This window comes from Astatotilapia calliptera, chromosome 11 (genome assembly GCF_964374335.1).
Source record: "Astatotilapia calliptera chromosome 11, fAstCal68.1, whole genome shotgun sequence".
Classification (NCBI taxonomy): domain Eukaryota; kingdom Metazoa; phylum Chordata; class Actinopteri; order Cichliformes; family Cichlidae; genus Astatotilapia; species Astatotilapia calliptera.
Window position 1 is genome coordinate 4,534,705 of NC_137432.1, and position 18,446 is coordinate 4,553,150.

General features: G+C 40.5%; 1 protein-coding gene across 9 annotated transcripts in view; it reads left to right on the top strand.

Annotated features, from left to right (window-relative positions):
- adgrb1a (adhesion G protein-coupled receptor B1a) overlaps nt 1-18,446 on the top strand; it is a 207,871-nt gene that overhangs the window by 111,696 nt on the left and 77,729 nt on the right. For all 9 annotated transcript variants that reach the window (XM_080307750.1, XM_026184575.2, XM_026184580.2 and 6 more), the window contains one exon: nt 16,943-17,086. In XM_080307750.1, the coding sequence (XP_080163876.1) occupies nt 16,943-17,086 (144 nt within the window). The remainder of the gene's footprint in view (nt 1-16,942; nt 17,087-18,446) is intronic.

The following is an 18,446-nucleotide window of genomic DNA, read 5'->3' on the forward strand; positions in this document are numbered from 1 at the left end:
CACATGTGAAATTTACATACATTTCTTTAGTGAGGTACCTCATGTGGTGTGGCAGCAGGTATACCTTGTACTTCTGTATACTAATAAATATCTCTGTTATTACAGATTGATCCCACAGTGATTGATTTCATGGAAGACAAGACCCTGTCTGGTTACATCCCAACATATGGTGATCGGATAGCTGCCAGACAGTTCTGCTTGGAAAACAGTGGTGCAAGTACTAAGGAATCAAGAAAAAACTCATTGCTTGAAAAATTGAAGGAAAAGATGGGAATCAATGAAAATGAGAAGAAACCTGATCATGAGGAGGCATTTGTTTCTAAGAGAAAAAGAACATATGCAAAAAACAACAAATGGGCTGAGAAAAAGACTCGAAAAATTGAGTTAGGGTGGATCCATGAAGGTAAGCAAGTGAGAAAGTGCAGAGGAGGAGGAACAAGGACCTTTGATGTGCCCAAAGACTCCAAAAAAGCTGACATATTACAGTATGCTAAAGATCTTTTCTTTCCAAGTGGAAAAAGCAATTTTGGAAGATGGGAGGTGTTCAGTCATGACCAGTGTTGGGTAAGTTACTTTAAAATAGTAACTTAGTTACATTACTAGTTACTTCTCTCAAAAGTAACTCAGTTACTTCAAGTTACTCGTTACTTTCAAAGTAACTAGTTACTAGGGAAAGTAACTTTGGTTTTACTCAGAATTCTCTTGTTAATGTGTTTCTTCCATAACTTTGCCAGTCTTCTAGCTTGCTTACTTGCCACAAGTGCACTGTGCCACCTACCAATAGATAGGAAAAGATAATGTGTATATTTCCACGAGAGAAATCCCACGCCTGGACCGTCATTGACTGCTGCCATGATTCTAGCCTACGTCACAGCGTCATGTGCGCCTTTTACATCCAACACAAAAACTGCAGTCGTGGTGCTTTGATTGTACTCAGAACTCGGAAATTCTGCCTTCTGAATAGGAAGATGTAGGTAACACCAGACTGCAGATGAGCTGCATACAGGGCTGGACTGGGAAAAAAAAAATCGTCCCGGGCATTTTGACTAGAGACCGCCCACCATTATAGGAAAAATCATAAAGCCTTTGAATGAAAACAAACGCTGTTGTGACAGTGATGTTCACTGTTTTGATGGTATATATGCATCAATCTATCAATCGTTTGTTGTAAGACTCAGATAATTATTTTTTAAAAGCTAGACATTTTAAATGAGAATAAGAAAGAAAAGTATTTCTTTGTGCCCACCTCTCCCTGTTAATGCCCTACATGCCCCCCTGGCAACACTTTGCTAGACCCGCCCCTGCACAGTTACCAGCTGTCAGCTACCTAAAAAAGGATCCTGGGGTTATTTGTCTCTCAGAAACAGTTCATAACTTCCCTTCAACTCATTCATGTCAGCTAAAAGGTAAACCTGTTTCTCCATCACAGCTCTGATGATCCAGTAAGGACATCTCCTGGTTTCATCTTCATGTTTCCCTCTCACCAGATATACAAACCGACATCATGACCAGCAGCTTTTTTGCAGCTGTGGCTCCAGCAAACATCAGCTGATACTAGAAATTAATATTAAATAAATTCTAACAACAGCTGATCAAGCTTAAAAGTGCTGCTGTTGTTTAGCGCGACATCCGCTGGTTCCTCTTAAGGCGCAAAGTGGGCGATAAACAAACAAGAGAGCCGATCAGCTGATCATTGATCAGGTTTCATGATTGAAGTAGAAACGGGAGAGGGAGGGGTGAGAATGAAAGAAGAAGAGGCAGCTGTGCAGCAAAGACACAGAATAACTCCAGCTTTGTGTCTTTTTCATTGTAGCTGAATTACGGGACAAACTGTTCCCTTTCACCTCAATAAGAAACGCGTAATATTTTCTCTGAATACCAGACGGGACGGTTGGCAACTCTAATAACTTATGAACAAAATAAAGTTCAACTTCATTAACTTCATAGCACCACCCAGCTGTATAGAAACTCCGTCATGCTAGCTAGCACGCAGTACAGAAAAAGTCAGAATAACGAAAATAAACTCCACCTAAACTTGGTTTATATCTGACCCAGATAGACTGCAGGTCATAACTTCTTACCTGAAGTTCAGTTCACCTGATACTTGGACCGGCGGCCGCCTCGGGTCTCTTTTCCTTCTGCGTCCCTTTTCCTTCATCCACCTGCTGGCCTCCACCACTTGCTAATGTTACTGAATCTGTGGAAGCTCCGTGATAGCCACCACACGAAGTAACGAGTAACGAGCCTATCTAAATCCCAGTAACGACTAACGCGTTCCTGATTTTGGCATAATAACTAGTTACCGTGCTCGTTACCACAATAATAACGTAGTTACTGTAACGCGTTACTTAATAACGCGTTAGTCCCAACACTGGTCATGACATATTAGACTATCAGGAAGAGGCTGTATTTGGTGGAGATGTCAGAGTTGGAGAACTCTACTCAGCACTTAAAATGGGAATGTTGAGATTTTACTTGTGCACAAGAAGATTTTCCAATGATGAAGATGATGAAGAAGTTTATGATAGAGGGAAAACACATGTAAACAATGTTACACAACTGACTGACTCACATCAAGGAGATGAAGAAGCTTCTCACACTGTTGTGGTCTCATCATCAGAATCTAGGAATGCTGATGAAGATGTATTATTAGACACATCTGAGGTAATGATTGGACCCTCCCTTGGAGAGCCTCTGTCTTGTCAACTTGATGACACTGTAATAGATGAACCATTCCTGCAGTTTGAGGAAGATGATCTGGTCATCACATCCATTACACTTCCTCCAACAAACACAGCAGTCAGTAGTCCAGATACATCTATAAGCAATGAAGCAATAAGCTCTGCAGGATCATATGATTGTCTGCGTTACCATCAAACTTCACAGGGTTACTATTCTGGAGGAGATGATCAGCCAGTTCAAAGATCCAGCACTCCTCATACAACCTCTAAAATACACCTACATTGATGAAAAAGGAGCTGATGCAGACGGTGTATCAAGAGATGTGTATGCTGCATTTTGGTCAGAGTTTGTGGACAACACAGCTGAAGGAGAGGAGTTCAGAGTGCCATCACTGTTTCCTAAATGGCAGGAAGAAGAGTGGAAATCCATGGGTAGAATTTTACTGAAGGGATTTCAAGACCATGGATATTTCCCTTGTCGCCTTGCTCCTGTTTTCACAGTGGCACTCATCTTCGGTGAGAATCAAGTATCAGATGATCTGCTGTTTGAAAGTCTTCTCTTTTACCTAAGTCAATCAGATAGAGATCAGATAAAAAGGGCACTAAAAGAAGATCTTTCAGATGAAGACAGGGATGAAGTGCTGGATCTCATGGATCGCCTGGATGTATCAGTGCTTCCAACCAAAGAGAACTTAAAAGGCCTACTGAAAGTCGCACACAAACAATTAATCCAAAAACCAGCATATGCCGCAGAGAAAATGTCCTTAGTTGCAAGCCACTTCCTAAAAGCTTTTCAAAGCCCACAAGATGTCCTACTAATGTATGAAGATAAAAAGCCAACAACGAGAAAGCTTTTGAAGTTGCTTACTGTCTCTCCCACCACTCAAGCAGAGAAGCAGAGCTTCAGATTTCTGCACCAGTACATCAGAGGACTTGAAGATACAGGGCTCAGAAGGATGTTCAGGTTTCTTACTGGGTCAGATGTCATCTGTGTTGACAAGGTTGAGGTACTGTTCACGCCTGTGGATGGACTGGCACGACGACCTGTGGCACACACAGGCGGGCCTCTTCTGGAACTACCATGGACATACACGTCCTACCCAGAACTACGAAATGAACTGGACAATGTTTTGGCTGCTAAAAGCTCTTATGAGTTCAGCATAGCTTGATTAAAGTCCATCATGTTTAAACCAAAGAATAAAAGGTTTGCACTAACAATGACTGGCTATGAAGCTATAAAGTTTGTTAAACCCACAAACAGGAAACACATCATTGTATAAAAAAAGAAAGAGCTTAAATTTCAGGGAAGTGTTTTATTAGTAACCCCCCCCCCCCCCCCCCAAAAAAAAAAACAAACAAAAAAAACCCCAAACATTCTTTTTTTCATATTTGAATTTATTTTCAAAAATTGTGGATAACATCAATTTGTTTCCACCATGAAATATGTAGATTTCAGTTTAAATTTTCATACTTAACATTTAAACTAGTAAAACTTTTAACTAATTATGTTTAATAAGTTCATATGGTTAGCAGCAAGAGGTGAACTATGCTTATTATTAGTTCTTATCATGTGTCAAGGTCGTTTCCACAGGTCTGTGGTACAGTTTTGTTGGATACAAGATGTCTGCTAGAGGGGATGTTTTGTTTAGTAATAATTCAAAAGATTTAATATTAATTATTTTCAAGTATCTTTTTTTTACCTTTCCACCAGTCATTTGTTTAGAACATATTTTAAGGGAATAACTTTGGAAGGCAATGTGTTTGATGCAATAGTTGACTGGAATAAAAGACACAGAAAATTGGCACACAAGTTAAGTTTTGTAGTGTTTATCAAGAGTCTGTGTTTTCTTTTCCTTGAACACAAATAAAAGGGAGGCTAACATCTAACAGTGTTTGTTAATTATTAAATAATGCAGAATTTTTATTTACAAGAAACTGTTTGTGGGTGAATAACAGTTGCACAATGTTTCAGTAAAATTGAAAACAATATTTCATGAATATATGGGATCAGCAAAAAATGTTTTTTCGACAGTCTTAAAACAGAAATCAGATATAATAGAAATTCAGTTAAAAAAATAATTGGAAATGCCAAAAGGTTGAAATTATTCAATGCACGTCTTTCTGATTTATTTTTAAAACATTTTGCATATTCAAGCATTTACTTCAATGTTCTCATTTCAATTAATAAACAGATGTCAAATGTTTTCTTTAGATGGGAAGCAAACACCTGTTTTTTGCATAAATGTCTCAGTCAAAATATTAAAAAAACAAAAGCAATACTAATACAAGGACCTGCTTTAATTTTGATTCTTCACTGGAGTACACAGATTTGGTTAAATATATTTAGACAGGCTTGCTTGCTACTATCTTGAACCGACAATCCAAACAAAATAATGATTGTCTTTTCTGATCCTGTCCTCCAAAGAGATGAGGGATGGTGTACATGAGAATCGGACGTCCACTTGGAACAACAGCATTTCTGCTTCTGCGTATTATGTGGGTGTTCCACATATGTGCAACTTGCTGCAGCTCTTCCTATTAAATATTAAGAATTTTAAAAAATTTCATATCAGTAAAAGAACACATTTCTCTTGGCTCAACATGTTACCCAAAAGCACCACACAGTGACAGTCAGAAAAACAGAGTTTATCAAAAATACTCAACAACAAGAATAACAGTGGTAAACACGTGATACTGTGGAAGTAATTATTAAAAGTGAATTGTTTTAGACAGTGTGATTTTATGTTTCTGGCCAGTGAAATATGCATTTTTTTCATATCCTGAACCCAGTGATAATAGGGATGGTGCATGATGGGTGTTAAAGCAAACTTTTTATTCTCTCTCCGTGTCTCTCTTTCTCTCTAACACACACACACACTAATAATAATGGATTGGATTTATATAGCACTTTTCAAGGCACCCAAAGCGCTTTACAATACCACTATTCATTCACTCTCACATTCACACACTGGTGGAGGCAAGCTACAGTTGTAGCCACAGCTGCCCTGGGGCAGACTGACAGAAGCGAGGCTGCCATATCATGCCATCGGCCCCTCTGGCCAACACCAGTAGGCGGTAGGGTAAAGTGTCTTGCCCAAGGACACAACGACCAGGACAGAGAGCCTGGGAATCGAACCGGCAACCTTCCAGTTACAGATGCGCTTCCCAACCCCCAGCGCCACAGTCGCCCCGCAATGACTCATTAAAAGAATATAAACATGGTTACATACCTCGATGACGTTCAGGCACGTAAACAATATGAGCTGCTTGTCCAAAAAACATCCAGAAAAGCAGTCATGGTATTTTAGTTCCTGGAGACGATTTATACAGTGCTGAGCATGATGTTGTCTCAGAAAGGCCCACCAGCCTTCAATACGCTGATTGTGATTGCTGGATCCAGTAATAAAACAGTTTCTGACGTTCGGATCCATAGTCCATCGCAAGAATTGTTGCATCTCCGCCATTATGACATTTTCTGTTCCCAGATCAGAGCGAATCCTAGCAGGTGTTCCCATCCTCTTTTCAACTTCTGCTATGAAATATCCAGCAATGACTTTGGGATCATTGTTTGTTGAACAGGCATGAAGCCAAATCATAACTCTCGAAAAGCCATCAATAGCTCCATTTATACAGATTCCAAAAGGCTTCAGTTTGTCATAGGAGTCAACATGCCACATGGTCGGTGGTTCGATCCCAGGCTGCCTCCTGGCTGTGTGCCAAATATCCTTGGGCAAGATACTAACCCCGTGTTTGCCTACTGGTGGTGGTCAGAGGGCCCGGTGGCGCCAGTGTCCGGCAGCCTCGCCTCTGTCAGTGCGCCCCAGGGCAGCTGTGGCTACAATGTAGCTTGCCATCGCCAGTGTGTGAATGTGTGTGTGAATGGGTGAATGACTGAATGTAGTGTGAAGCGCTTTGGGGTCCTTAGGGACTAGAAAAGCGTTTACCATTTTATATGAAATTTGGTCCAGGATTTACATACGTGCATCACATTAGGATCACACTCCCCAAGCGTACTCTTAGCCCCGGGTCTAGGTACCCCTGCCCCAGGAGGGGGAAACTGCACCCAGACCCAGGTGGTGTTACCATTTTCCTTGGGGTGGGGAGAAAGAGACCGCCCCGACTCCGCAGCAGCAGGGAGGCCCCACATTCCAAACCCCAGTCGGATGGCCAACTCCTACTCTTAGCACCCCCGCTCCAGCAGGTCGCAGAGAGCGGGGGTGAGAGAAGACTCCAAACCTCCCTCCGCCCGCTCATATGTAGTGTTGATGCATGTGTGTTCTAAGGTGCCTTTTAAAACCCAGGAGGGCATGGAGCTACCTGCCAGAGAGCAGCAGGTAAGCACATAGCTCCTCCTGATAGCCCTCAATGTCTACATGTATTTAAAATTGAGAGGTGGGCAACAACGCCAGGGGTGAGGTGTACACCCTGATGGTCTTTTGTATTCCGTGTAGCGTGCCCACCCCCAAGATCCTATATGTATGTGTTATGAGAGTGTGAGTAATGTGAATGTCTAAGTTGTGAGATAAAATTGAGGCACAGGCAGCCAGAAGGGGACAGAGGGGGGGATGCCTCCCCTGCACCCTGGTGACACACCTTTACCCCAAGGCCCTGCATGTGTGGGTGATTGTGGTGGAGCGGGAAGAGGGAGGCAGCTGGAGATGGGGAGGGAAGGAAGGGAGGGGCAAGTGACCCCTCCCTGGGGCCAGCTCCCACGCTGACCCCAGTAGGCACCCCCATACTCTGCAACTCGCCAGGGAAAGGGGGCCCAGGCCCATCCGGACCGGGGCCCATCATAACAGTACCGCCCGGCCCCACCACAGAGAAAACTGCACCCACACCGTCATCCACTCATCTTCCAGACTACACAAGACAATAGACGCCCAGACTGAGATCTTTCTCCACCTCTCCTGTATCTCCCCCTCCTGCAGAGTGAGTTCCTGAAGAACTCACTCTGCAACCCCGGGTTGTGCCCTCCAAGGAAGATGCTCCTGGGGAACCCCCCGACGCCCTAAGCCTGTCCCTACCCCCACACCAATCACAACAGCGAAGGTGGGACCAAACTATGACCCCCCACCCCCACTAGGTGATGGAGCTAATCAAAGGAGCCCAGAGCAATTGATCTGATGTGGTGGCAGAGGCTGTATCAACACTAATCTAATAGATAATTTCTATATTTGTTAGAATTAAGATTATTTTTATTTTTCCAGTTCATGAGGACTGTTTTCTTGGCTATGCATAGGGCAGTGAAAACCATATGGGCTATATTCTTATCTGTAGTGACATTATCTAAGCTGCCCAACAAACACACTAAAGGGGAAGCTGGAATGTTACATTTCAGACACTTTGATAAGTCTTCACATATCTCGCACCAAAACTTCTGAACTGGTGGACAGAACCAAAGAGCGTGGATATAAATGTCCGGTGAATTGGTTTGGCAGTGTGAGCAGTTGTTGGTAGACGTAAAGCCCATCTTGAACATCCGATGACCTGTATAGTGCACTCTATGTAGTATTTTGTATTGAATTAATTGAAGACTGGGATTTCTAATTAGATGAAAGGTTTTTAAGCAAATCTGAGACCAGAAGTTTAGGTCTAAGTTAACTGATAAATCCGCTTCCCATTTTGCAATAGGAAGTGATATTGATTCATCTGTTTTAGAAAGCATTCTTTATCTTTTGGAAAGTAATTTGGGGGCTTTAAGAGTAAGAAATTGAACCACACTTGGTGGTGTTTGTAGTTCAACTTGACCCGGTTTAAATTTCATTTTTACTATGGATTTAATTTGTTGATATTCTAAAAATCTTTTCTTGTTGATCCCATATTGTGTAACTAGTCTGTCAAATGAAATAAATTCTGTTCCTTCTAATATATGTTCTAAATATTTGATTCCTTTACCACTCCAATCTGAAAAGTTTATCATATTATTGTTTTGTAATATGTCAGGGTTGTTCCAGATAGGTGTACGTTTGCATGGGATTAATGAAGACTCAATTTTAGAAACACCCACCATGCTGTCAGAGAAGAGCTGATGTTGATGCTTTTGAAGCATTCATGTCGTTGGATGTTTGAGCTGATAAATGATAGATCTGAAATCTCTATATTATTGCAAAGTGCTTGTTCTACATCTAGCCAAGGTTCATCTAAGAAGGTATGTTTTAGCCATCCTGAGATAAACTGAAGCCTGTTGGCTAAGAAGTAGTGCTGAAAGTTAGGTAGTACTAATCCTCCTTTATCCTTGGTCTTTTGTAGTGTTTTTAAGCTTATGAAAACACTACAAGCTTGGGAGAAACATTAATACCTAAATATTTTATATTTCCCCATTGCAGTGGTGTAGAAGAAGAATTATGGAAGGAGCAATTAATCAGAAGGAGTGTAGATTTTGACCAGTTAATATCTGATATTCTTGCAAAAGAGTTTATCAATTCAATCACCCCAGAGATATTGGTTTGTGAGTTTTGGAGAAAAAGTAACACATCATCCGCATAAAGGCTGATTTTGTGTTCCACGTTCTTGCATTTTATGCCCTTCATTACTGAATTCTGTCTAATTGCTGCTACTAGTGGTTCAATAAAAATTGCAAACAGTGAAGGGGGAAGTGGGCATCCCTGCCTGGTGCCCCTCAGGAGACAGAAGCTTGAGGATGTTTGGTCATTTGTTTTGACACAAGCTGTTGGGGAATTATATAATATTTTTAACCAGTTTATGAAAGAGGATCCAAAACCAAATTAGTGTAAAGTTGCAAATAGAAATTTCCAGTTAACTCTGTCAAATGCTTTTAATGCATCTAAAGAAAATATTGTAGTTTCAAGGTTTTTACTGTATGAGTAGTCTATCAAATTAAGTAATCTGCATGTATTTTTTGATGAGTGCCTACCTTTTATGAAACCAGTTTGGTCAGGATGAATTAAGAGGGGGGTTATTTTCTCTAGTCTCTTTGAGAGAGCTTTGCAGATTATTTTAAGGTCTACATTTATAAGGGATATTGGACGATAGCTTGAGGGATATACAGGGTTTTTGCCTGGTTTTAGCAGGAGATTAATGTTTGCAGAATTCATATTTGGTGGAAGTCAGCCCTTTTCTTTGATTTCCAACAACGTTCTGTAAAAAACTGGTGCTAGAATCGACCAGAATTCTTTGTAGAATTCTGCAGGAAAGCCGTCTGGACCTGGAGCCTTATTATTGGGTATACTTATCAGGGCTTCCTGGAGTTCACCTGGTGTCAGTGGTGAATCCAGTGCCATTGCTTGAGTGTCTAATAATTTTGGAAGAGTTATGTTGTCCAAAAACTGATCAATTTCATTTTTAGATGGGTTTATTTGTGGTGAATACAACGTTTTATAGAAATCCCTGAAAATGTTGTTTGTTTGTTTCGGGTCATATATTGTGTTCCCAGATGAATCTTGAACAGCACCTATAGTTGTTCTTTATTTATTTATTTTTAGCTGGTTTGCTAGAAATTGACCGGATTTATTACCATGTTCATAATTTTGAAAGCGTAGTCTTTGTACTAAGAATTTTGTTTTTTTTTTTATCAATCATCTCATTTAATTCTAGTTTTGTTTTGCATATTTTGTTCAATGTTTCCTGATCTTGGTGGGACACGTAGGCTTCTTCTAGTGATGTAATGTTTTTTTCTAATTCCTTAATATTTTTGTTTTCTTCTTTCTTTTTATGTGATGAGAAAGAAATTATTTTACCTCTCATTACAGCTTTGCTTCCCATAGAACAGATGCTGAAGTTCCGGGAGTGTCATTATAGTCTAAATATGAAGTCCACTCTTTTTTAAAATATTTAATAAAGTCTTCATCTTTAAGTAGTGATGTATTTTACTTGGCGTAGTATTATTCTTGTGCATTAGTGTTAAAGATAAAGGAGCATGATCGCTAACAGCTATAGGGTGAATCTCAGTGTCTGAAATGCTACTCAGCAGTGAGCTGCTGACCAAAAAAATAATCCAGACGAGAGTAGGAGTGATGAACATGTGAGAAAAAAGTATATTCCTTACTGGTGGGGTGAAGGGAGCGCCATGCATCGCAAAGAGTCGCTCATATGGTGTTTGATTATATTTGTGGACTGCCAATTGCGGCGAGTTCCTGCTGTACTGAGCCTATCTATTTCTTCATTTAGTCCAAGGTTGAGGTTGCCTCCAAGAACAAGTGTGCCATCTAAGTGTTCAGAGAGTGCACTGAAAAAACCGTGAAAGAATGAGGGATCATCAACATTTGGACCATATACACTTACAATACATAGCTTTTTATCACATATAGATAGTTTAATGATTAAGAATCTGCCCTCTGGATCTATAACTGTATCGAGTACTGTGAAATTAATATTTTTATGTATTAAAATTGCTACTCCCCTTTGTCTAGAATTATAACAAGCTGAGAACACATTAGGAAACTCAGGTGTTTTAAGTTCATTTGAACCTCTAAGAGGTCTGTGGGTCTCTTGTAAAAGGACAACATCTGCCTGTTCTCTGGAGCCAGCTCCATTTATATTCCATGTAACAAACCTTAGTGCGCCCATAGATGTCTGTGTATAACTAGGGGTGTACGCTGTGTGTGTCGCTTAGACAGGTGGAGAGAATACATCACTTGTTGATAAATAAAGAGAAGGAGAGAGAGAAAAAATGTGTGGCGAGATGCTCCCTGAGTTTGACTATATGTGTGCATATTTACTAATATGAGTACGCTTGGCTTAAGTGTGTGTATCCTATAGGTCTGTGTGCGCTGTCTGACTGATGTAAATGCGCTGTCGTTGAGCGCATGATTTTGCATGATCGTGCTGTGCGTATGTGTCGAAATAAAGGATGTTGATTGTGGATGTGTGTGGAAGCAGGTGATCGAAGCAGTGAAAGAAAATAAAAAAAGGAAGAAACCAAGGACAAGGGTGAGCAGCATAAAAACAAGAGGGGGAAAAAGACGGGGAAAAAAACGAGAAGAAAAAAAACGGAAACAATCCAATTAAACCATTGACGGAGAGTGACGGTGTAAATTTTGCTATGATATTACACTTAAGATGCGATTTGAGTTAAACAGATGTTAATGCAAGTTAGTGTGAGTGGATAGGGAAAGGGTGTAGCGGATTCTTATCTGGTGTGAAGTTAATACAGCCACGGAGTGATGTCGGGATCACGGTGAAGCTGTCCGTCCACGTACAGCCGGTCCACAGCAATGACAGCGCGGGAGCCCTTCTGGATGAAGCCGCGTTGGATTGGGAAGAGGACCCTGCGTCATTCCAGGATCTCTTTGGGAAACTGGTCGTTCACGCTGAAGTCCGTTCCTTTTAATTCCCTGCCGTGGCTTTTCACCTGTTCCTTTTGTTTGAAGTGGCCGAATGTGGCCACAATAGGACGTGGTCTCCCGGCCGCTGCCCGCATGGGGCCGATGCGATGCACCCTATCAAAGGCGATGTTCTTCACCGTGTCCTCCGGCAGCTTCAGGTGGGTTTTGATGAAGCTTTTTACCATAGTCTCCGCGTCTTCTCCAGCGGCTTCTGGAATACCAGAAAATACGAGATTATCTCGCATGCCACGAGCTTGTAGATCAATAACTGTTTCTTTTATTTTTTTATTTTCTCTATTTAGCTGGGTAACATTGTCTGTGAGACATTTCACCGACTCCCTTAGCGTGGCATTTTCAGCAGCGAGCGTTTCCACCTGCTGCTGGCTGAACTCCAGGGATTCTCGCAAGGATTTAAATTCCCGGTGAAGAATCTCCACCAAGGACAGCCTTTCATCGAAACTGGACAATCGTTGGTCGATTGACTCCAATATGTCGACAATATCTTTGCTGGCTGGCGATGTTGTGCCGGGGGAATCTGCAGGGTGAAGTCTTTTTGACGACGGCGTGTCAGGTTTGGCCGGGGAAGCTGCACTCTGGACCTTCTTCATCATGAGATACTGGAAGCACTGATCAATGCAATCTTGGAGATCCTCTAAACTCTCCCCGTTGTTCTCCAGGGTGTTGGAGATGATTTAGACAAATGTTGTTAGTTATAAGACAATTGATAAGTGTATTTGGTAATACTGAAATGTAAACTACCATTCGCTTTAATCTCCGGCGTCTGATGTCAGTTACAACAGTCAGCTTGATGTCAGCTTACCTTGTCCGTCACTTTCATCACTTACCTCTGACTCCGTCACTTACCTCTGACTCTGACCCTCCTTTCAGTCTGGTTTTAAACATCTACATTCCACTGAAACAGCACTTTTACGTGTTTTTAACGATATCTTTTTAGCTACTGATTGTGAAAGTTCCGTGATCCTTGTGCTTTTAGATCTTACTGCAGCGTTTGACACTGTTGACCACAATATTCTTATCTCTCGTTTGAAACACCTGGTTGGCATTAAAGGTGCAGCACTGCATCTGCTTCACTCATATTTGAGTGAAAGAACGTTTAGTGTTAAAGTTGAAAATTTTGAGTCCACCTCAGCCCCCCTTCCTTGTGGGGTGCCCCAGGGATCAATCCTTGGCCCTCTTCTTCTTTTATTATACCTGCTCCCTTTGGGGTCTATTTTTAGAAAACACGAAATATCCTTTCACTGCTACGCAGACGACTGCCAAATTTATTTGCCTTTAGCACCAAATGGCCCAGGCTCCATCCAAATCCTTTTGAACTGCCTTGAAGATATCAAAGCTTGGATGGCTCTGAACTTTTGGAGTTTCAATGAGAGTAAAACGGAGGTGATTGTATTTAGACCTAAAAATATTTCATACAGCCTGCTCGTAAATTGTGGTTGGCTAGGGTCTTATATCAAGCAGCATGTGACAAACTTGGGAGTCATTATGGACGCAGATTTTAAATTGGACAAACATATTAGTTCAGCGTTGCAAAAAGGCTTTTTCCAACTGAGGCAAATAGCTAAGCTGAAGCCAGTTTTGTCAAGACGTGACATGGAGAAGGTAATACATGCCTTTATTTCAACATGGCTTGACTACTGTAATGCACTGTTTTTTAGAGTCAGCCAACGATCTCTTGCTCGTCTTCAGCTCATTCAAAATGCCGCTGCCCGCCTCTTAACTGATACCCACAGCTATGAACATGTAACATCTATCCTGTCTTCTCTTCATTGGCTTCCTGTTCATCACAGAATTAATATCAAAGTCCTAATACTGGTTTATAAATGCCTTAATGCTGAAGTAACTCGGAAATGTATGGGGGATCTTGCTCCCCCATACATTTCCAAGTTACTTCAGCCTTATATTCCTTCACGGACCCTTAGATCAGCTGACCAGCTGCTGTTGGTTGTCCCAAAATCAAGGCTTAAACGTAGAAGAGAACGAGCCTTTTCAGTTATGGCCCCAAATCTTTGGAATATCGTTAGCTTCATAGCATAAGTGCCTAAGTCATTGACTTAGGCACTTATGCTATGAAGCTAACGATATGCTGCCTTTAAATATTAGACAGGCATCTTCGTTTCCTGTTTTTAAAATACTTTTGAAAACACACATTTTTTCGATAGCGTTCAGACTGGCTTGAGTTGATATGGTTTTTGAGTGTCAGTGGTTGTATTTTGTGTTTTACCCTGTGTTTCTGTACAGCACTTTGGGCAAACTTTTTGCTTTTAAACGTGCTATATAAATGAACTGGATGGATTTGGATTTGAATAATTGTTGATGTAGGTTACAAATAAGTCTTCTATTGATTTGAATTAAATTCGTTGTGCTATGCTGCTTTGTTCACTGTGGCTTTGCGGGCTAATGCTTGATGTATTTTGTAGGAAAACCAGCCTACAAAATGCTGGAATGCGATCCAGACTGGGCACCCTCTATCAACCTGGGACATACCGAGTTTAAAGCTGCTACCACAGCGAGATTTGATCGGTTAAGAGAGAGAGAGAGTGATATCAAAACAGCCACAAAAAGTCCCGCATATATGTGCCCAAGTGTTGTATTGAAGCAATCAAGTGATGAATAACTGTTTTCCAGTATGTTGTTTTGAAATGATTATTTTTGTTTGGTTGGTTTTTTTGCATTGTTGATTTGTTTTTCACTGAAGCAGCTAATACAGCATAATGGAATACAATTTGGCATCTTTCTTGTAAGATTCTATAATAGAACGAAACAATAATGCCAGTTATAAATAAAGACAAATGTAATGAATTATGAAACACTTATTTTAGCAGACTAACATGTGAGCTGGAGTGAGCTGGAGTGTTCTGGAACGTTATATTTGGTCTTCGAATGGCTGCAATCCAGGCCATCCATCGCCTCTTTGTTACCTCGGAAACATGGCTTGAACAATTTCTCTTCCACAACAGAATCCGATAAAAACCGCTTGCCACTCGTACCTACAATCCTTTGCGGTTTTACCCCGGAAATGACGTCACATTTTCAATCTGTATTGGATCTGAAAATTAACAACAGCAGTGAAATGGAATAGTCCAAATTACCAAAGTAAACTGGACCTGGGCTTGTTGCAGGGATCTGAAGTTACTAAACATTTTGTGAGTGTATGCACTCACACTTAGGACCATATAATAATAAATATGTGCGTGATGAAAGTTGGGCAGCACGCTAACGTCTTTAGTCCACTCTGTATGCTCGTATGGGTCTAAGCCTTTCACTCCTTTGATTTTTTTTCCTCATAATTTTTTTTTGCCTTTTTGTCACGTCTGTCTTTGTACGGACCTGCAGTGTTCTCCTTCGTTTTGTACATAACTGTTTTTGGGGCAAATAAAATGCAAGTAGGGATTAAAACCGCAGAATTAATGATTACCGGTGCTGGAAATGCTAGCGATTGATGCAGTGTTTTGATTTTGCTGCCACTCGTACCTACAATGCAATGCGCAAAAGTAATGTGGTCTGTCGATCTCTATTAACCTAACCCCAGTGAAAGTAGGCTCACAAAGGCTCTGGACCCAGAGAGAACCCACACAGAAAAGTCAGATGGTGGATTCAAACTCAGGGCTTTCTCGCTGTGAGGCCACAGTGCTAACCACTGCTTCACCCTGATGCCCTTGCCACCACCCTTTGTTCTGCAAATTCCTGTTTTTCCTTAACTGTGAACCTTGTCGCATCAAGGAACAGCACAGCCCTCATTCTAGCCTTCTGTTTCTGTTTGCCTTGTTCTTACATGAAGAGAATAACTAAGGCTCATTATTAGCACTCCTCAGGGCTGAAAGTCTTTAGATGTGTCTCATGACACATCTACACATTCAAAACCACCTGCTGCTTCCTTCCATTGCCGTAACTGTTAACTCAACTTTCTTCAAACATAGGAAAAACACATAGTGTAGTCATCACAAAGGCTCTGAATCTCTCTGTGACCTCCGGATAAAAACGAGGCAAAGTGTGTTTGTTGAATCAGGGGAGAGTACGTGGGAATTGAGGGCAGATGAGAGGTCCCGTTTATAGCGATGCTGCCTCTCTGTCTGCAGCCAAATAGCTGCCTACACAAGCACTGCATCCTTCCCCTAAGCGGCTGACCTCCTCTCTGCTCCCACTCCTCAAATGGCAGCAAAGTCATGCAGGGAAATCTACCATCCACTTCCAGCACAGAGTTTGATCAGACATTCATCTTCTAAACTTGTAAAAGTAGTGAAGTTAGAATGCAGAATTGTGCCAAATTTGAATTGCAATCTTTTTTTTAAACTGCTTTGACAATTTAGCTAGTCTATTTTCAGAAGTATTCTTTCATTATTCTCCTTGGAGAATTAGACTATGAAGACTGCATAAATCACCTGCATATGTCGTTTTTTTGCTGGCCTAACTGCACGAAACTTTGGAGCATCTTATCTTATTTTTCAAAGAAGAAGAAGAAATTAAATGAAATCACACCAAGTCCACCACGTCACTGGTGAAACATCTAGCTTTAGAGATCATGCCAGGGTTACAATTTGGGGTAGAACCAAATACCTTTATCTCTTAATATAAAGTCCCTTGAGAGTGCTTTTTGTTGTGTACTGGGGGTATTTAAAAAAAAAATTTATATAATTAAATTTTATATTTTCAGAAAAGTAATTTACAGGAGAAAAATGTAATGCTCACACATATACGATAATAATAATAATTATAATTATAATCATAATTACAATATATAATAATATGTGTATATATAATAATAATAATATAGAAATACTGTATAAACTACTAAGGCTGGATACTGTATATCCCAAGATAACATAAATGAAATGCATCGCCAGCTTTGGTTTAAAATGAGCTCCTTGGCTAAATAAGTACTGATATTAAACTGCTCTTTTTTTTTATCTCTCACTTTCTCCCATTTTCAAGTTCACTTTTTTTTTCTTTCTTTTACAGTTCTCAGCATCCATAAGCGTCCAGTAAGGGGTCATGGAGGCATCAGCTTTCCTATGAAGAGCTGGAAGTGCATGGTGGACTGGGCTCTCAGCCCTGAGAACAAGGTCAACATTTCTAACAACATCCTGTCTACTGGCAAGCCAGGTGAGAGCTGTCAGAATAAGAAGTTAGCAGAAATATGAAAATAACATTCTAAACATAATCACCAAATACTGATTGCACGGAGCTTGGCTTCTGATTGACAATTCAGGAACACACGCTTGAATCTGTGAATGTTTGTGTTTGTTTGTTTGGTTGGGCAGGAGCTGTCAAGATACAAAGGCAAAATGGGGAACAGCAGTTGATTTATAAAACCGTGTTTACTGCCATTAATCTGCAAAGCAAAGCACCCTGCTCAGACAAATGCGTGCAGAGATGCTCGTATTTAATGTCGCAAATAAAACATGCAGGAGAATAAAATCAGTTTTACAGCTGTACAACAAAAAGTCACATTGTCTTCAATCAGGCCTGAGTAAGTTTCATAAAATGTTAATACAGAGCCCATCTGCTTTAACAATGTGATGGCACTGAATCACAAGCAGGAGCATTTACATACTGACTTGTGTCTTATAGTAAAAGGGAATTACACAACACTGGTTTTGGAGGAGGGAGGCACCATGACAAAGAAAATGAGCAAATTATGTGTGTGTGAAATACATAATGTGTTTATATGATAGATATTTGCCTTGAGTCATTTTATCTTAAATTATAAAATAGGTCATTAACATTTATGAAAATGATTAATCAATACAGGGCCTAGTGCCATATAACCCACAACTAGAGCTTAATTTAGCAATATTTTCTTCATTTCAGTCAACGTTTGCAGTATCCCAGAGCAAACGGAGCTTGTGAAGTTGTAGTTCCATGACCTCTGACACCAAAACTCAGCTGCCAAGCAAACAGAGAGGAAAATAGTGATCCTTAGCCTTTAGAAATAATGTTCCTAAGAGGTTGTAAAGGGTTTCCATCTGGAAAAAAATAGGAGACGCCAGAGACATAAAGGACATAAATCAACACTATGGTGACTGTGGTTCAGGAGGTAGCCGTATTGCCTGCTATTTGTAAGACAACCCATCAATATTTTAGAGTATCGAGATTCTAAACCCTGATTTGCCTTGTCAAAGCTTTTAGGCTTAGAATAAAAGAGCTGTATGAATGTCTGTGAATGGGTGAATGAGGCTTGTAGTAAAAAGCACTTTGAGCGCTCAAATAGTAAAAAAGCAAAAATACCAGTCCATTTTTTAAAAAACATTTTAAGTTTTTAATCATATTTTCTGTTGATTCTTTGGAGTTTCCAGTTTGTATATCTTTGTGGGAAAAAAAGTTAGATAATTTAGATAGTATTTAAAATAACCGCCCAGAGGTGTTTCATGATTGCAGTTGAGACTTGCTTCTGATTTTGAATTACACTAAGAAGTCCTGTTCCCTGTGACGTTTCCAAAGTATCTCTGTTATTGGCCAAGCT